The sequence below is a fragment of the Triticum urartu genome, chromosome 6A, assembly GCF_056163025.1.
Source record: "Triticum urartu cultivar PI428250 chromosome 6A, HENAU_Tu73, whole genome shotgun sequence".
Lineage (NCBI taxonomy): Eukaryota > Viridiplantae > Streptophyta > Magnoliopsida > Poales > Poaceae > Triticum > Triticum urartu.
Window position 1 is genome coordinate 427,492,635 of NC_141878.1, and position 25,653 is coordinate 427,518,287.

Genomic DNA, 25,653 nt, shown 5'->3' on the forward strand with positions numbered 1-25,653 from the left:
GCGATCTACTTCCGTCGCTTCAACGGCCCAAAGATATTGCTGCCACTAGGGGATCCCTTCCTCTTGCGGAGCTCCTCAAAGTCCACACAAAGACGACCAAAGCGCTAGACGTGACGGCCGGTGCGTGGCGGAGCCGAAGAAGAACCAAGAGGGATGGCTTCAGAGGAGTCCGACCATGGCGAATGACCCTTGCCCTCTCACTTCAACCTCCCGAGGCTCCTGGAGCCTCAGCCTCGGGAGCCGCATGTCGCGTCTCCTCGGCAACCAACACCTCAGGAGGGGGGTCGCAGGCCCCCGAGGACGACGCCCCAGGATCACCGCTCGTCATGTGCTCCTCGGCACTTGAGCCGCCGGCCCCCGTCGGAGCTTGCCCCCTGCACCATCACCTGGGGCGAGCTCGGCACCGGCGGCAAGAAGGGGGACCACGATGACAGGGTTCTCGTGGGGCCCCGTCAAGCAGGCGCAGCCCCCACTCATCAAAGGAAGGCGTGTTTGCGGAAAATGTGACTTTGTTCTCGCAGCGGTACAATAGGCAGCTGTTCTTGGGCATCTCATCCGGCAGAGGGACACCTGATAGGACCGTGAGCACTGTTTGCCGCGCTGCAAGAGGAAGCCCCTCCTCCTGAAACCTCATGTTGTCCTGGCTGCGGAGCAAGTCCCACATCGGGCGGGAGTGACGCTGAAGTGGAGCGACTCAATGCCTGACAAATTCCCTCACCACCATGGGCGCAGTCACGCCAAGGTCCTTCAACCACCTCAGCCTGGCCCAGACGGGGGCAAGGCAGGGGCTCGTGAGCTTCTGATGACCCGAGCCGGAGTTTGGAATAGCAGGCCCCACTGGAGCTTGGAGTAGAGGGTTGAGCACGCCGGCGTCAACAAACACCCATCGAGTACGGAACTCGCTCATGGATGAAGGAAGCTCGAAGTCGATCCCTGCGCCTGCCGTCACAGCCACGGCCTGGAAGCCCATGCACCCCGAGCTCTGCCGGGGACCGATGAGATGCAGCGAGAAGAAGTGGCGGAAGAGTGCCATGGAAGGAGCGATGCCCACCATGGCCTTGCACAAGAAGGCAAAGACAGCAAGAAGGGTCACATATTGAGGGGCGAGATGGAGCATGTGGATCTGATAGTGCTCGAGCACCGCGTTGAAGAAAGCGGAGAAGGGAGGAATCAGGCCAGCCCAGAGGGCCTCAATGAAGATCGGAACCTCGGTGACTGCCCGAGCCATGCGAGTGCGAGACACGGGCCAATCTGTCGTCGCTCCCCACTCGTTGAAACTGGAGGCAAGCATGGGGCGCACCTTGTCCATTGCCTCGTCGTTGAGCACCCGGGTCCGGCCGAGCGCCGGCTCGAAGGATGGAGGCGCAGATGGCGAGGACAGAGGTTTCTTCCCCTTCTCGGCTTGTTTCGGCGCTATGGCAAAGAAGCAGGCGGAACGCAATCAGATTGGGAGGATGAAGCAGGGCCTCGAGGAAGAAGGGAGATTGGAAGAGCCAGGCGCGGCGAAGGAAGAATAACTAAGTAAGAAGCGTGGCCGCATAGCCAGGCGGATTCAAGGGCAGCGTGGGGATGTGGAGACGCCCACGTCCAATCAGCCACCACGCGTCAACCGAGGCCGCAGGCTTTTGGGGCCCACGGTGCTCTGTACTTGGCCCTTGGCTTCGCCGCAAAGCCAAGCCCGAGTGCACCTTGGGCCCGGGGGCTACTGTCAGCGTCCTGGGAATAGGGGTCCGTAGACTTGCCTGCCTGCGGCCCGCTGCGTGGCTAAGGCAGCAGGCCGTACGGCCCATCTTCATCAACAATGAAGGAAATATGCCCTAGAGGCAATAATAAAGTTATTATTTATTTCCTTATATCATGATCAATTTTTATTATTCATGCTAGAATTGTATTAACCGGAAACATAATACTTGTGTGAATACATAGACAAACAGAGTGTCACTAGTATGCCTCTACTTGACTAGCTCGTTGATCAAAGATGGTTATGTTTCCAAAGCATAGACATGAGTTGTCATTTGATTAACGGGATCACATCATTAGGAGAATGATGTGATTGACTTGACCCATTCCGTTAGCTTAGCACTTGATCGTTTAATTTGTTGCTATTGCTTTCTTCATGACTTATACATGTTCCTATGACTATGAGATTATGCAACTCCTGTTTACCGGAGGAACACTTTGTGTGCCACCAAACGTCACAACGTAACTGGGTGATTATAAAGGTGCTCTACAGGTGTCTCCGAAGGTACTTGTTGGGTTGGCGTATTTCGAGATTAGGATTTGTCACTCCGATTGTCGGAGAGGTATCTCTGGGCCCACTCGGTAATGCACATCACTATAAGCCTTGCAAGCATTGCAACTAATGAGTTGGTTGCTGGATGATGTATTACGGAACGAGTAAAGAGACTTGCCGGTAACGAGATTGAACTAGGTATTGAGATACCGACAATCGAATCTCGGGTAAGTAACATACCGATGACAAAGGGAACAATGTATGTAGTTATGCCGTCTGACCGATAAAGATCTTCGTAGAATATGTGGGAGCCAATATGAGCATCCAGGTTCCGCTATTGGTTATTGACCGGAGACGTGTCTCGGTCATGTCTACATAGTTCTCGAACCTGTAGGGTCCGCATGCTTAAAGTTCGATGACGGTTATATTATGAGTTTATGTGTTTTGATGTACTGAAGGAGTTCGGAGTCCCGGATGATATCAGGGACATGACGAGGAGTCTCGAAATGGTCAAGACGTAAAGATCGATATATTGGACAACTATATTCGGACATCGGAAAGGTTCCGAGTGATTCGGGTATTTTCAGGAGTACCGGGGAGTTACGGGAATTCATATTGGGCCTTAGTGGGCCATACGGGAAAGGAGAGAAAGGCCTCAAATGGTGGCCGCACCCCTCCCCATGGGCTGGTCCAAATTGGACTAGGGAGGGGGGGGCGCCCCCTTCGTTCCTTCTCCTTTTCCCTTCCCTTTCCTTCCCTCCTACTCCTACTACTTGGAAGGGCTCCTAGTTCTACTAGGAAAGGGGGAATCCTACTCCCGGTGGGAGTAGGACTCGCCTAGGGCGCGCCATAGAGAGGGCCAGCCCTCCCCCTCCTCCACTTCTTTATATACGGGGGCATGGGGCACCCCAAAGACACAACAATTGATCTCTTCATCTCTTAGCCGTGTGCGGTGCCCCCCTCCACCATAATCCACCTCGATCATATCGTAGCGGTGCTTAGGCGAAGCCCTGCATCGGTAGAACATCATCATCGTCACCACGCCGTCGTGCTGACGAAACTCTCCCTCAACACTCAGCTGGATCGGAGTTTGAGGGACGTCATCGAGTTGAATGTGTGCAGAACTCGGAGGTGCCGTGCGTTCGGTACTTGATCGGTCGGATAGTGAAGACGTACGACTGCATCAACCACGTTGTGCTAACGCTTCCGCTTTCGGTCTACGAGGGTACGTGGACACACTCTCCCCTCTCGTTGCTATGCATCACCATGATCTTGAGTGTGCGTAGGAATTTTTTTGAAATTACTACGTTCCCCAAGAGTGGTATGAGAGCCAGGTTTTATGCGTTGATGTAATATGCACGAGTAGAACACAAGTGAGTTGTGGGCGATATAAGTCATACTTCTTACCAGCATGTCACACTTTGGTTCGGAGGTATTGTAGGATGAAGCGGCCCGGACCGACATTACGCGTACGCTTACGCGAGACTGGTTCTACCGATGTGGTTTGCACACAGGTGGCTGGCGGGTGTCAGTTTAGTTGAACTGAGTGTGGCTACGCCCGGTCCTTGCGAAGGTTAAAATAACAGCAAATTGACAAACTATCATTGTGGTTTTGATGCGTAGGTAAGAACAGTTCTTGCTAAGCCCGTAGCAGCCACGTAGAACTTGCAACAACAAAGTAGAGGACATCTAAATTGTTTTTGCAGGGCATGTTGTGATGTGATATTGTCAAGACATGATGCTAAATTTTATTGTATGAGATGATCATGTTTTGTAACCGAGTTATCGGCAACTGGCAGGAGCCATATGGTTGTCACTTTATTGTATGCAATGCAATCGCCCTGTAATGCTTTACTTTATCACTAAGCGGTAGCGATAGTCGTGGAAGCATAAGATTGGAGAGACGACAACAATGCCACGATGGAAATCAAGGTGTCGCACAGGTGACGATGGTGATCATGACGGTGCTTCGGAGATGGAGATCACAAGAACAAGATAATGATGGCCATATCATATCACTTATATTGATTGCATGTGATGTTTATCTTTTATGCATCTTATCTTGCTTTGATTGACGGTAGCATTATAAGATGATCTGTCACTAAATTTCATGACAAAAAGTGTTCTCCCTGAGTATGCTCTGTTGCCAAAGTTCGTCGTGCCCAGACACCACGTGATGATCGGGTGTGATAGCTAAAAGATGGAGGAGAATAGCTCAAGCAGTGAGCATGTGCTTAGATTGTCTGGGTACTACAATCGCTTGAATCAAGTGGGAGTTAATCTTCTAGATAAAATAGTGATTGACAGAATTCTCTAGTCACCATCACTAAGTTAGTAGAACTTCGTGATGAACTATAACATGCAAGGGATAACGGAAACGATTCCTAAGCTCTTCGTGATGCTGAAATCGACAATGGTAGAAATCAAGAAAAGCATCAAGTGTTGATGGTAAACAAAACCACTAGTTTCAAGTAAAGGGACAAAGGGAATAAAGGGGAACTTCAAGAAGAACGGCAAGCAAGTTGCTGCTCAAGTGAAAAAACCCAAGTCTGGACCTAAGCCTGAAATTGAGTGCTTCTACTGCAAAGGGACTGGTCACTGGAAGCGGAACTACCCCAAGTAATTGGCTGATAAGAAGGATGGCAAAGTGAACATATGTATATTTGACATACATGTTATTGATGTGTACTTTACTAGTTTTATAGCAACCCCTCAGTATTTGATACTAGTTCAGTTGTTAAGAATAGTAACTCGAAACGGGAGTTGCAGAATGAACAGAGACTAGTTAAGGGTGAAGTGATGATGTGTATTGGAAATGGTTCCAAGATTGATATGATCATCATCGCACACTCCCTATACTTTCGGGATTAGTGTTAAACCTAAAATAAATGTTATTTAGTGTTTGCGTTGAGCATGAATATTATTGGATCATGTTTATTGCAATACGGTTATTCATGTAAGTTAGAGAATAATTGTTGTTCTGTTTACATGAATAAAACCTTCTATGGTCATACACCCAATGAAAATAGTTTGTTGGATCTCGATCGTGGTGATACACATTTTCATAATATTGAAGCCAAAAGATACAAAGTTAATAATGACAGTGCAACTTATTTGTGGCACTGTCGTTTAGGTTATATTGGTGTAAAGCGCATGAAGAAAATCCATGCTGATGGGCTTTTGGAATGACATGATTATGAATCAGTTGATGCTTGCGAACCATGCCTCATGGACAAGATGACTAAGACTCCGTTCTCCGGAACAGTGGAACGAGCAATAGAATTGTTGGAAATCATACATACTGATGTATGTTGTCCGATGAATATTGAGGCTCGCGGCAGGTATCCTTATTTTCTGATCTTCACAGATGATTTGAGCAGATATGAGTATATCTACTTGATGAAACACAAGTCTGAAACATTTGAAAAGTTCAAAGAATTTCAAAGTGAAGTGGAGAATCATCGTAACAAAAATAAAAGTTTCTACGATATAATCGCAGAAGTAAAATATTTGAGTTATGAGTTTGGCCTTTAGTTAAAACAATGTGAAATAGTTTCACTACTCACGCCACCTGGAACACCACAGTGTAATGGTGTGTCCGAACGTCGTAACCGTACTTTATTAGATATGGTGCGATCTATGATGTCTCTTACCAATTTACCACTATCGTTTTGGGGTTATGCATTAGAGACAGCTACATTCACATTAAATAGGGCACCATCTAAATACGTTGAGACGACACCGTATGAACTATGGTTTGGCAATAAACCTAAGCTGTCGTTTCTTAAATTTTGAGGTTGCAATGCTTATGTGAAAAAGTTTCAACCTGATAAGCTCAAACCCAAATCGGAGAAGTGCGTCTTCATAGGATACCCAAAAGAAAATGTTGGGTACACCTTCTATCATAGATCCGAAGGAAAGATATTCGTTGCTGAGAATGGATCCTTTCTAGAGAAGGAGTTTATCTCGAAAGAAGTGAGTGGGAGGAAAGTAGAACTTGATGAGGTAACTGTACCTGCTCCCTTATTGGAAAGTAGTTCATCATAGAAATCTGTTCCTGTGACTACTACACAAATTAGTGAGGAAGCTAATGATGATGATCATGTAACTTCAGATCAAGTTACTACCGAACCTCATAAGTAAACCAGAGTGAGATCTGCACCAGAGTGGTACGGTAATCCTATTCTGGAGGTCATGTTACTTGACCATGACGAACCTACGAACTATGAGGAAGCGATGATGAGCCCAGATTCCGTGAAATGGCTTGAGGCCATGAAATCTGAGATGAGATCCATATATGAGAACAAACTGTGGACTTTGATTGACTTGCCCGATGATCGGCAAGACATAAAAAATGGATCATTAAGAGGAATATGGACGCTGATAGTAGTGTTACTATATATAAAGCTAGACTTGTTGAGAAAGGTTTTTGACAAAGTTCAAGGTGTTGATTACGATGAGATTTTCTCACTCGTATCTATGCTTAAGTCTGTCTGAATCATGTTAGAAATTGCCACATTTTATGAAATCTGGCAAATGGATAAACAAAATGGGATTCCTTAATGGATTTATTAAAGAAGAGTTGTATATGATGCAACCAGAAGGTTTTGTCAATCATAAAGGTGCTAACAAAATATGCAAGCTCTAGCGATCCATCTATGGATTGGTGCAAGCATCTCGGAGTTGGAATATACACTTTGATAAGTTGATCAAAGCATATAGTTTGATACAGACTTGCGGTGAAGCCTGTATTTACAAGAAAGTGAGTGGGAGCACTACAACATTTCTGATAAGTATATGTGAATGACATATTGTTGATCGAAAATGATGTAGAATTTTCTGGAAAGCATAAAGGAGTGTTTGAAGGAAGTTTTCTTTTTCAAAGAAAGACCTCGGTGAAGCTGCTTACATATTGAGCATCAAGATCTATAGAGATAGATCAAGACGCTTGATAAGTTTTTTTTCAATGAGTACATACCTTGACAAGATTTTGAAGTAGTTCAAAATGGAACAGTTAAATAAAGAGTACTTGCCTGTGTTACAAGGTGTGAAACTGAGTAAGACTCAAAGCCCGACCACGGCAGAAGATAGAAAGAGAATGAAAGTCATTCCCTATGCCTTGGCCATAGGTTCTATAAAATATGCCATGCTGTGTACCAGATCTATTGTATACCCTACACTGATTTTGGCAAGGGAGTACAATAGTTATCTAGGAGTAGATCACTAGACAGCGGTCAAAATTATCCTTAGTGGAATAAGGATATGTTTCTTGATTATGGAGGTGACAAAAAGGATCGTCCTAAAGGGTTATGTCGATGCGAATTTTGACACTGATCCAGATGACTCTAAATCTCAACCTGGATACATATTGAAAGTGGGAGCAATTAGCTAGAGTAGCTCCATGCAGAGCATTGTTGACATAGAAATTTGCAAAATACTTACGGATCTAAATGTGGCAGACCCGTTGACTAAAATTCTCTCACAAGCAAAACATGATCACACCTTAGCACTCTTTGGGTGTTAATCACATAGCGATGTGAACTAGATTATTGACTATAGTAAACCCTTTGGGTGTTGGTCACATGTCGATGTGAACTATGGGTGTTAATCACATGGTGGTGCGAACTATTGGTATTAAATCACATGGCGATGTGAACTAGATTATTGACTCTAGTGCAAGTGGGAGACTGAAGGAAATATGCCCTAGAGGCAATAATAAAGTTATTATTTATTTCCTTATATCATGATAAATGTTTATTATTCATGCTAGAATTGTATTAGCCGGAAACATAATATATGACAAACAGAGTGTCACTAGTATGCCTCTACTTGACTAGCTCGTTGATTAAAGATGGTTATGTTTCCTAACCATAGACATGAGTTGTCATTTGATTAACGGGATCACATCATTAGGAGAATGATGTGATTGACTTGACCCATTCCGTTAGCTTAGCACTTGATCGTTTAGTTTGTTGCTATTGCTTTCTTCATGGCTTATACATGTTCCTATGACTATGAGATTATGCAACTCCCGTTTACCGGAGGAACACTTTGTGTGCCACCAAACTTCACAACGTAACTGGGTGATTATAAAGGTGCTCTACAGGTGTCTCCGAAGGTACTTGTTGGGTTGGCGTATTTTGAGATTAGGATTTGTCACTCTGATTGTCGGAGAGGTATCTCTGGGCCACTCGGTAATGCACATCACTATAAGCCTTGCAAGCATTGCAACTAATGAGTTGGTTGTGGGATGATGTATTACGGAACGAGTAAAGAGACTTGCCGGTAATGAGATTGAACTAGGTATTGAGATACCGACGATCGAATCTCGGGCAAGTAACATACCGATGACAAAGGGAACAACGTATGTAGTTATGTGGTCTAACCGATAAAGATCTTCGTAGAATATGTGGGAGCCAATATGAGCATCTAGGTTCCGCTATTGGTTATTGACCGGAGACGTGTCTCGGTCATGTCTACATAGTTCTCGAACCCGTAGGGTCCGCACGCTTAAAGTTTGATGACGGTTATATTATGAGTTTATGTGTTTTGATGTACCGAAGGAGTTCGGAGTCCTGGATGAGATCGGGGACATGACGAGGAGTCTCGAAATGGTCGAGACGTAAAGATCGATATATTGGACGACTATATTCGAACATCAGAAAGGTTCCTAGTGATTCGGGTATTTTCGGGAGTACTGGGAAGTTACGGGAATTCGTATTGGGCCTTAATGGGCCATACGGGAAAGGAGAGAAAGGCCTCAAAGGGTGGCCGCACCCCTCCCCATGGGCGGTCCGAATTGGACTAGGGAGGGGGCGCCCCCTTCCTTCCTTCTCCTTTTCCCTTGCCTTTCCTTCCCTCCTACTCCTACTACTTGGAAGGGCTCCTAGTTCTACTAGGAAAGGGGGAATCCTACTCCCGGTGGGAGTAGGACTCCCCTAGGGCGCGCCATAGAGAGGGCAGGCCCTCCCCCTCCTCCACTCCTTTATATACGGGGGCAGGGGGCACCACAAAGACACAACAATTGATCTCTTGATCTCTTAGCCGTGTGCGGTGCTCCCCTTCACCATAATCCACCTCGATCATATCGTGGCGGTGCTTAGGTGAAGCCCTGCGTCGGTAGAACATCATCATCACCACCACGCCGTCGTGCTGACGAAACTCTCCCTCAACACTCGGCTGGATCGGAGTTCGAGGACGTCATCGAGTTGAATGTGTGCAGAACTCGGAGGTGCCGTGTGTTTGGTACTTGATCGGTCGGATAGTGAAGACGTACGACTACATCAACCGCGTTGTGCTAACGCTTCCGTTTTCGGTCTATGAGGGTATGTGGACACACTCTCCCCTCTCGTTGCTATGCATCACCATGATCTTGAGTGTGCGTAGGAATTTTTTTTGAAGTTACTACGTTCCCCAACAAACAATGCATTCAAGACCATCGCTAGGGGCCAAGCCTCGCGAGGCGGACGACACAAGACCTCCTCTGAAGCGGCCTAGTCAGGCAGGCTCACGAGGAGCGAAGATATCAAGGCGAGGCGAACCTCACGAGGCTCTCGTGACGTGAGCCATGACAATCGACACCAGGCGGGCGTTAGCGCGCACAACGTCCTTATTTCTTGTTTGGTGCTAAGGAAACCAGCGCAGGCGAGGAGTATCGAGGCATCAGGCAAAGGTTGCCATTTTGGTGCAACAAGACCGAGACCAGAAGGACGGCAAGACGGAGGTCATCATGGAGCCCAAGACGGCGTCACCACCAGAGCCTTTGGCAGGCGAAGACCACTTTTGTCAGGATGGCTTGTACTAGCTGTCCCCCTTCAAATTGGCCCGCCATTGTTGGCTCCCTTCCCTCTCAAGATTTAGGAAGAGGATCAGGGCCTCTATAAGTATAACTAGCCACCACCATAGGCAGGGGACGAGGAGATCTGGGATCACTCTCAACCACACAAGTTAGCCAAGCACAAGAACACCTCAACCCCAGGACGCTGTTCTTCCTATTGTACTGTTCATCATCAGCCCAAGAGGCAATCCACCACCACACTGGAGTAGGGTATTACACCACAACGGTGGCCCTAACCAGTATAAATCTTGTGTCTTTCCGCGTTGTGAGTTCGTCGTGTTCGTCCACGAGATTTTAGCGAGTTAGGGCGTAGATCGGTGGAAGGAAAAGACTTCGCGCGCACCAAAGTGTTCGAATTTTAAGGGTTTGCCGGAACCCCATATCCGACATATGTGAGACCGATTTCTTAAAAAATATGCAAACAAGATTTGTAAAAAAGTGATTTCACTAATTACAGTAAACCCGGTTTCACTCAATTCGAAAAATCCGATTTCACTCAGTTCAAAAAACTGTTTTCATTCATTTTGGGTGAAATTAGTTTTTTGAAATTAGTGAAGTAATATATCAATTTCGAATATAAGATTTCATAATTTCATATTCTGCACCGTCCGCCAGATTCTCAGGTAGGCTTGTTGGGGGATGGAGCCTATCAAACGCATCCATGGCGTTTCAGTCCAAATCCATGGCCATGGATGATAGTTCCATAGAAGGCAATAGCCACCTGACTCGAGGAGCTCTACTGAATCTCTACAGGTCATAGATTCCAAGCCCTCTATGATCGATTGAGGAGGAACGTACACACATGTTTCATTTTCCCAAAGACCTGATTTCTAGTTGGAAACTCCTTTACATGTCCATGGATGACAGTTCTTGTCCCCAAGACTCACAACGCACGGAAGAAGTGATATCGTCTGGCTTCCCACCGCGGCGGTGGTCTCCTTTTAGCTGTAACGCCACGAGACCGCTGTGCCAGGTGTCGTGCAGTTATTCGCTGTTGTTGCCTTGTCATTTCTTGCGTGTCATGCATTTGCATATCATGTCATCATGTGCATTTCATTTGCATACATGTTTGTCTCATGCATCTGAGCATTTTCCCCGTTGTCCGTTTTGCATTCTGGCGCTTCATTCTCCTCCGGTGGTCATTTCTACCTTTCTTTCGTGTGTGGTGATTAAACATTTCCGGATTGGACCGAGACTTGCCAAGCGGCCTTGGTTTACTACCGGTAGACTGCCTATCAAGTTTCGTACCATTTGGACTTCGTTTGATACTCCAACGGTTAACCGAGGGACCGAAAAGGCCTCGTGTGTGTTGCAGCCCAACACCTTTCCAATTTGGCCCAAAACCCACCTAAACCTCCTCCATCATCTCGGTCGTTCGATCACGATCGCGTGGCCGAAACCCGCACCTCATTTGGACTCTCCTAGCTCCCTCTACCTATAAATATGTGCCCCTCCCCGAAATTTCGGATCATTTCGCGGATGAACCCTAGCCATCTCCCTCCTCGCGCCGCCGGACACGTCCATTCCGCGCCGGACATGTCCGCCGGATGCGTCACCCCAGCGAATCAGAGCGCGCCACGTCGCCGTGCCGCCCCTCTCCTCCAACCAGTCCATGCAACTTGGCACCGCCCTGGCCTCCCCGCGCCTCCCAGCCGCGCGGCCCGCCCAGGCCCGGGGCGAGCCCAAGGGCCCAACCGCCACCGCCGCCCGCGGAGAGCCGCACCCGCTCCCGCGTCTCCCTCGACGACCGAGCTCCGCCGCCTCGGCCGAGCGCGACGTCCACCGCCCCGCCCGCGCCGGCCTCCTGCGCCGCCGCCTCGCACCTCGCCACCCGCCGCCGCCATCCGCTTCCGGCGCCGCCACCGACCACCGCGCCCGACGCCGCCGTCCCCCTCTCCATCGCTGGCGCACCCCAGCGAGCCCCTCCACTTCGGCCTCCGCGTTCTTCGTCCCCGGTGAACCTCGTTTTCCGCGCAGCCCGGATCTGGATCTAGATCCAAAAACGCGGTTGACTTTTGCCTCCCTAACCCTAATTTTTTGCAATATTCATCATGTCGTATCTCTGCATCCGTAGCTCCGATTCATGCATATAGCATATCAAAATGTTCGCCTCAGAGAGCACATCATTTCATCTCACTGCATCATTTTCATTTGAGTTCATCTTGATGCCCGAAATGCTGTTAGAAGATTGCTAGTTGAGTTAATTGTCAGATCTGCTGCTCCATTTAGATATTTGTCATTTTGCCATGATTATTGTGTGCATGATATGCCCATGAGCTCTACATATATTTTGTTGTAAGTTTTGCCATCTTTCTAGTGGTGCCATCCATGTATTTTTGTGATGTGTGTGGTGACTAGCACAAGCTTGCGAAGTGGTGCACTTGGTAATGCTGATTTCAGGGACTTAGCATTTCCACTAAGTCCTTGATCTGTTTATCTCATGATGCCATATGTTCATTTTGTTTCTTAGGTGATCCGTGCCTCTTTTGAGGATGATCAGTAATGATGATTTGTTAATCTTGTAGTGCTCTATCCATCCATGTCTTCGTTTGCAATTATGGAGCACCCTAGCTTGAGTCAATCGAGCTCTACTTTTGCTATTTCGCGAACCTGGGCAGATTGTCTACTTGTTAGCGATTTTGCCGATGATGTTGTAGTTGATCCGTGCATGCCATGTTGTTGTTCTTGCCATGTCTAGCTTGTATAATGTGTATTATTGATGGGTGTATGCTTAGATTGTCATGACATGCTCGGTAGTGAGTGCATCGAGCTCGTAAACATGCCTACTTGATATCTGTTTTGCATGTCCCAGTTTTCACTAAGTCTAAGAACTGATTATATTTTTGCCATGTTCACATGCTTGCAAATGTATTTTCTGATCCCTTTTGGCTCAAGGTCACTAAGGGACTTTTGTTAATCTCTTTGAGTAGCTCCATGCCATGCTTTACTTTGACATGTTCAGGCCCTGTAGCATATAGTTTTTATGCTCCGAAGAGTGCTATCTGATCTGATATTCCAGGCTTGTGTTAATTTCACTAAGTCTGAAATCTGTTTACCAAATACATTTTTGCCATGCTTGTTTGAACCTGTTAGTGGATGAATTGGCCGTAGCTCAGTGCTAGTCTTTTGTTAAGAATCATGAATGGATTCCTGCCATGTATTTTTTTGCCATGTTTGGATGCTGTAGCATGTTCATCTCGTTGCATTTAGTTGGCTACTTGCTGTAAATCGCAGACCGGTGCCATATTTGAATTGCTTGCCATTCTCAAACCGTAACTCCGATTCCGGCGTTCTTTATATCGTTTTCAAGCGATTTCATCTCATCTTTCCAGTGGCACACTTGGATTTCCATGTTGAGGCCAGGTTCATTCATCTCTTGTCAAATCATGCATATGCATCGCATACCGCATCCCGTATGTCATACCATGTTCTTGTGTTGGTTGTTTACTATGTTGTGTGCTTCTTTCCGGTGTTTGCTTCCTCGGGTTGGTTCCAGTAACGTCGCGTTTGTGAGGACCCGTTCGTCTACGTCCGTTTCTCTTCTTCATGGACTCGTTCTTCTTCCTTGCGGGATTTCAGGCAAGATGACCATACCCTCGAAATCACTTCTATCTTTGCTTGCTAGTTGCTCGCTCTTTTGCTATGCCTATGCTGCGATACCTACCACTTTCTTATCATGCCACCCATATTGTTGAACCAAGCCTCTAACCCACCTTGTCGTAGCAAACCGTTGTTTGGCTATGTTATCGCTTTGCTCAGCCCCTCTTATACTGTTGTTAGTTGCAGGTGAAGATTGAAGTTTGTTCCTTGTTGGAACATGGAGATGTTGTTCCTTGTTAGAACATGTTTACTTGTTGGGATATCACAATATCTCTTATTTAATTTAATGTGTCTATATACTTGGTAAAGGGTGGAAGGCTCGGCCTTATGCCTGGTGTTTTGTTCCACTCTTGCCGCCCTAGTTTCCGTCATATCGATGTTATGTACCCGGATTTTGCGTTCCTTACGCGGTTGGGTGATAATGGGAACCCCTTGACAGTTCCCCTTGAATAAAACTTCTCCAGCAATGCCCAACATTGGTTTTACCATTCGCCACCTAGCCTTTTCTTTCCCTTGGGTCGGCCAGCCCAAGGGTCATCTTTATTTTAACCCCCTCGGGCCAGTGCTCCTCTGAGTGTTGGTCCGAACTGAGCTGCCTGCGGGGCCACCTCGGGGCAACTTGAGGTTTGGTTTTACTCGTAGCTAGTCTCATCTGAGTGTGCCCTGAGAATGAGATATGTGCAGCTCCTATCGGGATTTGTCGGCACATTCGGGCGGTGTTGCTGGAATTGTTTTAACCTGTCGAAGTGTCTTGAAGAACCGAGATATCGAGCCTGATCGGAACGTCTCGGGAGAAGGTCTATTCCTTCGTTGACCGTGAGAGCTTGTCATGGGCTAAGTTGGGACCCCCTACAGGGATTTGAACTTTCGAAAGCCGTGCCCGGGGCAGATGGGAATTTGTTAATGTCCGGTTGTAGAAAACCTGAAGTTGACCTTAATTAAAATACATCAACCACGTGTGTAACCATGATGGTCTCTTCTCGGCGGAGTCCGGGAAGTGAACACGGTGTTGGAGTAATGCTTGACGTAGGTTGTTATAGGATCACTTCTTGATCATAGTTTTTCGCTCGTGCCTTGCCTTCTCTTCTCGCTCTCATTTGCGTATATTAGCCACCATATATGCTAGTCGCTTGCTGCAGCTCCACCTCATATCTTTACCTTACCCATAAGCTTAAATAGTCTTGATCGTGAGGGTGCGAGATTGCTGAGTCCCCGTGGCTCACAGATACTTCCAAAACCAGTTTGCAGGTGCCGTTGGACCGTGCAGATGACGCAACCAAGCTCACAGAGGAGCTCGATGAAGATCTCGTTCTTTGTGTTGTTCCGTTTCCAGTTGATCAGTAGTGGAGCCCAGTCGGGACGATCAGGGATCTGTGTAGCATTTGGGGTAGTGTTCTTTTATTTTGGTTCCGTAGTCGGACCTTGATTGTATCTGGATGATGTAATGTTTTATTCTTGTATTGTGTGAAGTGGCGATTTGTAAGCCAACTATGTATCTCTTTCCCTTATGTATTACATGGCTTGTGTGAAGATTACCTCACTTGCAACATTGCTTTCAATGCGGTTATGCCTCTAAGTCGTGCTTCGACACGTGGGAGATATAGCCGCATCGAGGGCGTTACAAGTTGGTAATCAGAGCCATCCCGACCTTAGGAGCCCCATTGCTTGATCGTTATTAGCGGACGAGTTGAGTCTAGAAAAATGTTTTGAGTCATTTAGGAATTATATATCGGAGAGTTTAGGAATTGTTTTTACTTCCCAGTCTCCTCATCGCTCTGGTAAGGCTTCCTGACGTAGAGTTTTGACTCTTCTCTTCTCAAATTTCACTAAAAATTTTTTAGGATCACGCGGGTATCTTGGAATCGTTCCGATGGTTTTATGACGAGAACATTGTCTTGGTGCCTCCTGTCAGGGGTTTTGTGGCAGTGTCTCGGGGAGTTGAGCTCCGAGGTGTTGTCGTCATAATTTTATCGTTGCAGTTCTGGAATACCTGAGTTTAGTACGCCGACATCAAAAATCTCTTTTATGCAGTTCGTTGGTGAGATAACCTCGACGCCACCCAGTACTGGGGCGGGAGTTCGGGAGTATTGCCATAACTTGTATAACGGATGCTTTTCGAAGGTGATGTAGATGGTTTCCGAAGTTTTTCTCGGTTATGTGTTGAAGGATGGATACAGCTGGATGTAGGATTTGCTAGATTTGGGTGAGATATTATGCTTCCCCTATATCCCCAACACCTGATTGCATAACCGGAAAGGTTCGGGAGTTTATAAGTGGGAATTCAAGGAGCTCTTAGGATATTTTTCTGACAGATGTATGATATGAAATTGGGGTTCGACGTCTAGTGGTCCGCCTATTCACGGTCGGTTTTACAGTGGTCTCGTTGTGTCTTGAAGAGTCCTTGGCTATGCCGACTCGGGGACGCTTCGTATGTCATGTGCACTGCCTTGTACATGATGGTGCTGTACGATCGAGCCCGTGTAGGCCCCACCACGAAAACTTCGGACGAAATCTCTATCATATGTTTGTTCCGGCTTATTCTGCATGCCAATCCTTGTTTTGTTTTGAGTTGTGGTATTCGAGTTACTTCAATGTCAAGTGTTGATTCCATACCTTCTCCAAGCGGTGTTTCCCATATTTCTATGTGAATACCAATCCTTCATGATAATCGAGATTGTCATGTCAATTCTTTCCAACCGGTGTGTCTCTCTTCAAGTGGATCCGATCATTTTAACATTCGCAAGATCAATTATCACTTCTTCTCAACGGTGTTTGTTTCATCCGTCCCCAAGTTTCCTTTGTTTTTCCCACCCACCCACCCTTTTTCTTCAAGGACTCATATTTCTTAATCGAGTATCCATATTATTGATGTGAAGCCTCTCCATTCTTTTTCTTCAATGTTCTTATCCGGTGTTTCTCATGAAGATTCTAATGGAGCTTCAAGCTCATCATTCTTCGTTCTTTTCCTTCTCCGGTGGTTTCAAGTCAAGCTTTGTTGATCTCACATCCCTTTTTCCTCGTTTCAAATACCTTCTCATACCGGTGCACCTCATAATAATTCACTTCTCGCTATTCATTTGTTCGGGAGTGCCGAAGATATCTCAGAAGGCTCGTCTTGTCATTCAAGATCCGTTCAACATATCTCGAGGTTGTTATCTCATTCAAGCCTTTTAATTCAACCAATGCAATCTCTCTTTTCAAGTAATCATTTCAACGGTGTTTCTTTTGAGTGGGCCCTAACCCACAGGTATTTTGCCAGGATCTTACCTGACTCTTCTATTTTCCCGGTGTTACTCTCAAATTCTTGTCAAAGTTTGACGTAAGAATGAGTTATCATCAGTCAAATGCCTTTCTCCAAGATCTTATAATTCTTTTCATTGTTGGATCAACCTTCCATTTTTCATCCCGGAGTATCTCAACAATTTGGTGGTGTTTCTCATCGTCATTCTCAGATTTTGAAGTCCGAAGAAGAGTTTCTTTTAAATCTTGCCCCATTCTCTGCCATCCTCTCATAATTGTTTTCGATTGTGAGAATTTCTTTTCACCCATCCGGAGTAATTCAGAGTATTTTCAGTTTGATTCTCCGAAGGCCATCATTTCAGGTTTATTCATTCTAGCTTTCAGCTTGCGTTCTTCAATCTTACCAAGTTTTCTCTTCCTTCTTTATCATATCAATTTATTTGTTGTTTCAACCCTTCTGGTGGTTCGTTCAATACCTTCCCAAGTTGGCACGACATCTATCTTAATCTTTTCTTCGATAATAAGTAGTATGCCAAATCCGTTGATTGTCATCAATTTAATTGGTGGAGGCTACGCATAACGTAATTCTTATTTTTGTTCATCCAAGTGATTAATTCCTTATTCCGGAGGTTCATCAAATTCTTGATTCAAGTTGTCCATTTTTCTTTTCCGGAGTTCAAAGTTATTTCAATTATACCATTCCAAAGCTTCATCTAAGCATTACAAGGTTTCACCTCGTGTTTTCAACTTCCTTTTTCTTCTCGTTGTCCTTTTGTTACCGGAGTTTCTTCACGGAGGTTCTACATGATGGTTCATCTATGATTTAATTTATTCTCGAAGTGTTCATCGAGATTCTTTTCTAAGAAGCTCAAGTTTTCTTCATCTTGCAATTCGGAGTACAATTCTTTCTTCCGTATCATTGGAGGTGGTATTATGTCATTCTTGATAATTTGAGTTCATGTTTTCATGATTCACAAGTTATCAAGTATGAGATATTTTAAATCCATCAACCTCTTCGTTGGATTTATCTTGGGTTATATTTCACCAAAAGCCCTCCTTGAGGATTGTTGCTATCCATGGTGCTTATAAAGGACCCAAGTTCTTCTTTATCCTCTCGGTGAAATACTTTCTCGTCTCCTTGTTCATTCCAATCCAATTCTTTTTCCGTGAGTGGCAGGCTGTCACCTCATAATTTGAGATGTATTCCATAAGACCGTATCAAGATTATTCTTTTCGTTGTTGGTTTTCCAAAAACTCCGTTCTAGCATTTGTTGTAAGCGTGCTCCCTCAAGATCTTATTTCCCTTCGTTCATTCCATTCCATTCTTAATTTTTTTCCGGAGGCATTGTGTTGCTGCTCTCTTCAAACCTTCTTCTTGTCCTTATCATGCTTATCCTTTTAACCGGAGTGTTCTCTCCTTTTTGCTCAAGTTCTTTTCGCCTTATCAAGCCTTGCATCCTTTCTCTATCGGAGTGCTGCCCAAAGTTGTTCTTCCTTGTTCCTCTTTGCTAACGGAGTGCTATCAACTTTATTTATCTCCGTTGTATTCTTTTCTCGAAATGGTTTACCCTTTTCAAGGTTCTTTGGTTTCACTCGTTTGTCAAAGAAGCAACTTAGTTTTACCGTTTCTCTTCCTTTTCCGTTTTCCCTCCGGTGCCATTCTAGATCTCGGGACGAGATCCTCTCGTAGTGGTGGAGTGTTGTAACGCCCCGAGACCGATGTGCCATGTGTCGTGCAGTTATTCGCTGTTGTTGCCTTGTCATTGCTTGCGTGTCATGCATTTGCATATTATGTCATCATGTGCATTTCATTTGCATACATGTTCGTCTCATGCATCTGAGCATTTTCCCCGTTGTCCGTTTTGCATTCCGGCGCTTCATTCTCCTCCGGTGGTCATTTCTACCTTTCTTTCGTGTGTGGTGATTAAACATTTCTGGATTGGACCGAGACCTGCCAAGCGGCCTTGGTTTACTACCGGTAGACCACCTGTCAAGTTTCGTACCATTTGGACTTCCTTTGATACTCCAACGGTTAACCGAGGGACCGAAAAGGCCTCGTGTGTGTTGCAGCCCAACACCCTTCCAATTTGGCCCAAAACCCATCTAAACCTCCTCCATCATCTCGGTCGTTCGATCACGATCGCGTGGCCAAAAGCCGCACCTCATTTGGACTCTCCTAGCTCCCTCTACCTATAAATATGTGCCCCTCCCCGAAATTTCGGATCATTTCGCGGATGAACCCTAGCCATCTCCCTCCTCGCGCCGCCGGACACGTCCATTCCGCGCCGGACATGTCTGCTGGACGCGCCACCCCGGCGAATCAGAGCATGCCACGTCGCCGCGCGGCCCCTCTCCTCCAACCAGGCCACGCCACTTGGCACCGCCCTGGCCTCCCCGCACCTCCCAGCCGCGCGGCCTGCCCAGGCCCGGGGCGAGCCCGCGGGGCCCAACCGCCGCCGCCCGAGGAGAGCCGCGCCCGCTCCCGCGTCTCCCTCGCCGGCCGAGCTCCGCCGCCTCGGCCGAGCGCGCCGGCCACCGCGCCGCCCGCGCCGGCCTCCTGCGCCACCGCCTCGCACCTCGCCGCCCGCCGCCGCCATCCGCTTCCGGCGCCACCACCGACCACCGCGCCCGACGCCGCCGTCCTCCTCTCCGTCGCTGGCGCACCCCGGCGAGCCCCTCCACTCCGGCCGCCGCGTTCTTCGTCCCTGGCGAACCTCGTTTTCCGCGCAGCCCGGATCTGGATCTAGATCCAAAAACGCGGTTGACTTTTGCCTCCCTAACCCTAATTTTGTGCAATATTCATCATGTCGTATCTCTGCATCCGTAGCTCCGATTCATGCATATAGCATATCAAAATGTTCGTCTCAGAGAACACATCATTTCATCTCATTGCATCATTTTCATTTGAGTTCATCTTGATACCCGAAATGCTGTTAGAAGAGTGCTAGTTGAGTTAATTGTCAAATCTGCTACTCCATTTAGATATTTGTCATTTTGCCATGATTATTGTGTGCATGATATGCCCATGAGCTCTACATATGTTTTGTTATAGGTTTTGCCATCTTTCCATTGGTGCCATCCATGTATTTTTGTGATGTGTGTGGTGACTAGCACAAACTTGCGAAGTGGTGCACTTGGTAATGCTGATTTCAGGGACTTAGCATTTCCACTAAGTCCATGTTCTGTTTATCTCATGATGCCATATGTTCATGTTGTTTCTTAGGTGATCCGTGCCTCTTTTGAGGATGATCACTAAGGATGATTTGTTAATCTTGTAGTTCTCTATCCATCCATTTATTTGTTTGCAATTATGGAGCACCCTAGCTTGAGTCAATCGAGCTCTACTTTTGCTATTTCGTGAATCTGGGCAGATTGTCTACTTGTTAGCGATTTTGCCGATGATGTTGTAGTTGATCCGTTCATGCCATGTTGTTGTTTTTGCCATGTCTAGCTTGTATAATGTGTATTCTTGATGGGTGTATGCTTAGATTGTCATGACATGCTCTGTAGTGAGTGCATCGAGCTCGTAAACATGCCTACTTGATATTTGTTTTGCATGTCCCAGTTTTCACTAAGTCTAAGAACTGATTATGTTTTTGCCATGTTCACATGCTTGCAAATGTATTTTCTGATCCCTTTTGGCTCAAGGTCACTAAGGGACTTTTGTTAAGCTCTTTGAGTAACTCTATGCCATGCTTTACTTTGACATTTTCAGGCCCTGTAGCATATAGTTTTCATACTCCGAAGAGTGCTATCTGATCTGATATTCTAGGGTTGTGTTAATTTCACTAAGTCTGAAATCTGTTTACCAAATGTATTTTTGCCATGCTTGTTTGAACCTGTTAGTGGATGAATTGGCCGTAGCTCAGTGCTAGTCTTTTGTTAAGCATCATGAATGGATTCCTGCCATGTATTTTGTTGCCATGTTTGGATGCTGTAGCATGTTCATCTCATTGCATTTAGTTGGCTACTTGCTGTAAATCGCGGACCGGTGCCATATTTGAATTGCTTGCCATTCCCAAACCGTAACTCCGATTCCGGCGTTCTTTATATCGGTTTCAAGCGATTTCATCTCATCTTTCCAGTGACACACTTGGATTTCCAAGTTGAGTCCAGGTTCATTCATTTCTTGTCAAATCATGCATATGCATCGCATACCGCATCCCGCATGTCATACCATGTTCTTGTGTTGGTTGTTTACTGTATTGTGTGCTTCTTTCCGGTATTTGCTTCCTCGGGTTGGTTCCGGTAACGTCGCGTTTGTGAGGACCCGTTCGTCTATGTCCGTTTATCTTCTTCATGGACTCGTTCTTCTTCCTTGCGGGATTTCAGGCAAGATGACCATACCCTCGAAATCACTTCTATCTTTGCTTGCTAGTTGCTCGCTCTTTTGCTATGCCTATGCTGCGATACCTACCACTTTCTTATCATGCCACCCATATTGTTGAACCAAGCCTCTAACCCACCTTGTCCTAGCAAACCGTTGTTTGGCTATGTTATCGCTTTGCTCAGCCCCTCTTATAGCGTTGTTAGTTGCAGGTGAAGACTGAAGTTTGTTCCTTGTTGGAACATGGAGATGTTGTTCCTTGTTAGAACATGTTTACTTGTTGGGATATCAAAATATCTCTTATTTAATTTAATGCATCTATATACTTGGTAAAGGGTGGAAGGCTCGGCCTTATGCCTAGTGTTTTGTTCCACTCTTGCCGCCCTAGTTTCCGTCATATCGGTGTTATGTTCCCGGATTTTGCGTTCCTTACACAGTTGGGTGATAATGGGAACCCCTTGACAGTTCGCCTTGAATAAAACTTCTCCAGCAATGCCCAACATTGGTTTTACCATTCTCCACCTAGCCTTTTCTTTCCCTTGGGTCGGCCAGCCCAAGGGTCATCTTTATTTTAACCCCCCCGTTCCAGTGCTCCTCTGAGTGTTGGTCCGAACTGAGCTGCCTGCGGGGCCACCTTGGGGCAACTTGAGGTTTGGTTTTACTCGTAGCTAGTCTCATCTGAGTGTGCCCTGAGAACGAGATATGTGCAAATCCTATCGGGATTTGTCGGCACATTCGGGCAGTGTTGCTGGAATTGTTTTAACCTGTCGAAGTGTCTTGAAGAACCGAGATACCGAGCCTGATCAGAACGTTTCGGGAGAAGGTCTATTCCTTCATTGACCGTGAGAGCTTGTCATGGGCTAAGTTGGGACCCCCTGTAGGGATTTGAAATTTCGAAAGCCGTGCCCGCGGTTATGGGCAGATGGGAATTTGTTAATGTCCGGTTGTAGAAAACCTAAAGTTGACCTTAATTAAAATACATCACCCGCGTGTGTAACTGTGATGGTCTCTTCTCGGCGGAGTCCGGGAAGTGAACACGGTGTTGGAGTAATGCTTGACATAGGTTCTTATAGGATCACTTCTTGATCATAGTTTTTCGCTCGTGCCTTGCCTTCTCTTCTCGCTCTCATTTGCGTATGTTAGCCACCATATATGCTAGTCGCTTGCTTCAGCTCCACCTCATATCTTTACCTTACCCATAATCTTAAATAGTCTTGATCGCGAGGGTGCGAGATTGCTGAGTCCCCGTGGCTCACAGATACTTCCAAAACCAGTTTGCAGGTGCCGTTGGACCATGCAGATGATGCAACCAAGCTCACAGAGGAGCTCGATGAAGATCTCGTTCTTTGTGTTGTTCCGTTTCCAGTTGATCAGTAGTGGAGCCCAGTCGGGACGATCGGGGATCTGTGTAGCATTTGGGGTAGTCTTCTTTTATTTTGGTTCCGTAGTCGGACCTTGATTGTATCTGGATGATGTAATGTTTTATTCTTGTATTGTGTGAAGTGGCGATTGTAAGCCAACTATGTATCTCTTTCCCTTATGTATTACATGGGTTGTGTGAAGATTACCTCACTTGCGACATTGCTTTCAATGCGGTTATGCCTCTAAGTCGTGCTTCGACACGTGGGAGATATAGCCGCATCGAGGGCGTTACATTAGCCTCCGGCTGTCGGCGCTGTACGGCGAGTCTCTGGTTTTGCTCGTCGACATCTCGTAAGCGATGCCCGCGACGACGTCCGCCATGTTCTTGGGCGACAAGCCCAGCGACATGCCCATCCGCACGACCACCTCCAGCTCCGCGTCGAACATGTTGTCGAACAGCCTGTCTGTCCCGAGCACCACGACGTCCCCGTGTCTCACCGCCATTTGCCCGACGTCGGCTTTGTTCACGCGCTCCCCTTTGCCGGTCGCATTGAGATGGAACGGGCAGTTGAAACGCCTCTGCTGCCGCTGCGAACGGTTCGAGCCTGCCGTCTTGGAACACGGCGAACGCGCTGTCGCCGATGAACGCCCATTTGAGAGCCGTGCCGGCGAGCGAGAGCATGACCGCCGTCGACCCCCCGTCCACGGCCGAGGCGACCGTTTCCTCGTACGCCCGCTCCAGCAGCGTGTACAGGCAGACGGGCGGGTTGGGCTCGGTCGCGAGCACCTGCAGCAAGGCGCTCGTCATGAGCCTGCGCGAGAACGCGCCGGCGTCCACGCCTTTGTTGCGGTACCAGCCGCGCCATCCGCCACGCCGACGACGCCGGCCTCGTCGTGCCCGAAGTGCGCATCCTCGTTGTGGCGCGATGCGTAGCATGAGGCCCAGTTCATCCTCAGAGCCCGTGGCTCGTCGCCGTCGTGCTCGCGGCACTCCCGAGGATGCGGCGGCTCTAGATACAGCGCGAAGAAGCTGGCGATGGCGTCCTCGGAGGAGCGCGAGGCTCGCTTCTCGAGGCCAAACGCGGTGCGGAGGGTGTCGGGGATCCGTTTGTCGATCTCGCCCAGGGTTTGCTGGATCGGCTCCAGCGTCTCCATGGCCGCGTTCTTGGCTGAGGGTTTGATCTCTTGGGGATGATTTGTAGTGGTAGATCGAGGAGAGCGTCTCCCGTGTGCATTGCCCATTGCCCACCTAAGGTGATATCAACTCTGTATGCTCGCCTTATATTGCCTTGCGTTGGGTCGGACTTGAGTCTCGACTACCCACAAGGTCCGTGTTTGTCATGAACCAGGATTCCCAGTCCGACTTGGGGCCCCGACCGATTTCGTTCCGTTTTCCCGGTCATGTTCAGTCGATCCGCGTTCTGCATCGCGCGGCCCATGGACTGCTCCAGTTCAGTTCACGTTCAAATGGACCAGTTCATTAACCACGCAGAGAAACAGCCCTGCCCATCAGGGTTCAAATCCTGGTGCTCGCATTATTCCTGAATTTATTTTAGGCTTTTCGGCGATGCGCTTTCAGTGGGAGGAGACGTTCCCGTCGACGACGATGCGCCTACAGTGACTTAGTAAATCTCAAGATGATATGCCGGCTCAGTCTATCGGAGGTGCTCATAGGGATAGGGTGTGCATGTGTGCGTTCATAGGGGGTGAGTGTATGCGCGTGTATATGAGCGCTTATGTCTGTACTGATACTTAAAAAAAGAAACAGCCCTGCCCACGTAATGCACTGTCCAAAAAACGTAATCCACTATCGTTATCTAAATCTAGGAGACAAGCTAGTATCCCCCAATTGTGCATCCCCGTCATCTCAAAAACAACTCCTTTTCTTTTGCATCCCCGTTCCAAGTGGGAGCTGCTCCACCGCGCTAGCACTCGGGTCTGAGCTTCTCCACCACGTCGTCCTCCACCGCCCACGCTGTAAAGAGAATCGAGAGAGATGAGCGAATGGAAATAGATATATGAATGAACCATTAGTCTTTATTGATGATAGAAGCGGGGTATTTATACCTGGGCGGAAGTACACATGTTACTTGGGAGTCAAGTAAACTCAAAGTTACTTGGGAGCCAAGGAATTACATAGTTGCCTTGAGAGCCAATTAAGTACATGGTTGCTTGAGAACCAAGCAACCTATCTAACAGTTAACTTAATCCTAATTAGCTTTATTAATAAGCAACTATTCTATTCTTAACACTCCCCCTTGTACAACGCCTCTTCTTTGGTATATCCATCACCTTGACAAATTCTTTGAATAATCTTGAATGTCTCCTCCAAAAACCCTGTGGGAAAAATATGAGGAGAATAGTGCAGATATGTTGCTAAAAATCCTTTAAACCCAGTGGGTAAAATAATAAGGAGAAAATGATGCAACATATAATGATTATTGTCTCTTGATAACTCATATGAGAAAAACCTGTGAAGAAAGGAGAAAACTCATCGATGAGTTTAGAGAACAATTAATATGTCTTGAGTACTTTCTTTAAAAAAACCCGATAGGGAAAATAGAAAGTATGCCATATGATGTTTGATAAGATATTGCCTCATTTAAAACCATTATGAGAAACTTTGATAGAAAACTCATAAGGGAAAAGAGTGCGATATGATATGCCATTGAAAACTCCTTTAAAACCAAGTGGGAAAAATATAAGGAGAAAATGTATGACATATATGGGCACTTGTGTTTATATTGTCTCGTTAAAAACCTTTATAAGAAACCATTAGGGAAAACTCATGAAGGGAAAAAGAGTACAATATATGCAATCTTAAGATTGTTAATAGGTTATAGATTTGGGAAATTACTCCCCCTGAACTCTGCAAACCTGGAGATGTGTAATACAAATTCCATTGATATGATCATGACGTTATGAATAATCTGTAGGATTTTCAAAGTATGTTGTTTGCATATTGTTTCCTCAATTTCTATAATTCATGAGGATAAGTAATTTTTGAGCAATGTACTTTATGATATTGCTTTTCATATAACCTATAGTTTTTGA

The 25,653-nt window shown here is 46.6% G+C and overlaps 1 protein-coding gene and 1 pseudogene across 1 annotated transcript; both read right to left on the minus strand.

Annotated features, from left to right (window-relative positions):
• Nucleotides 1–22,887: 22,887 nt before the first annotated feature.
• LOC125516810 (putative protein phosphatase 2C 23) lies at nt 22,888–23,754 on the minus strand. The gene has a single exon (XM_087527664.1). The coding sequence runs from the start codon at nt 23,101–23,103 to the stop codon at nt 22,888–22,890; it is 216 nt and encodes a 71-aa protein (XP_087383790.1). The 5' UTR covers nt 23,104–23,754.
• Nucleotides 23,755–24,524: 770 nt separating this feature from the next.
• LOC147965531 (uncharacterized) overlaps nt 24,525–25,653 on the minus strand; it is a 90,617-nt pseudogene continuing 89,488 nt past the window's right edge.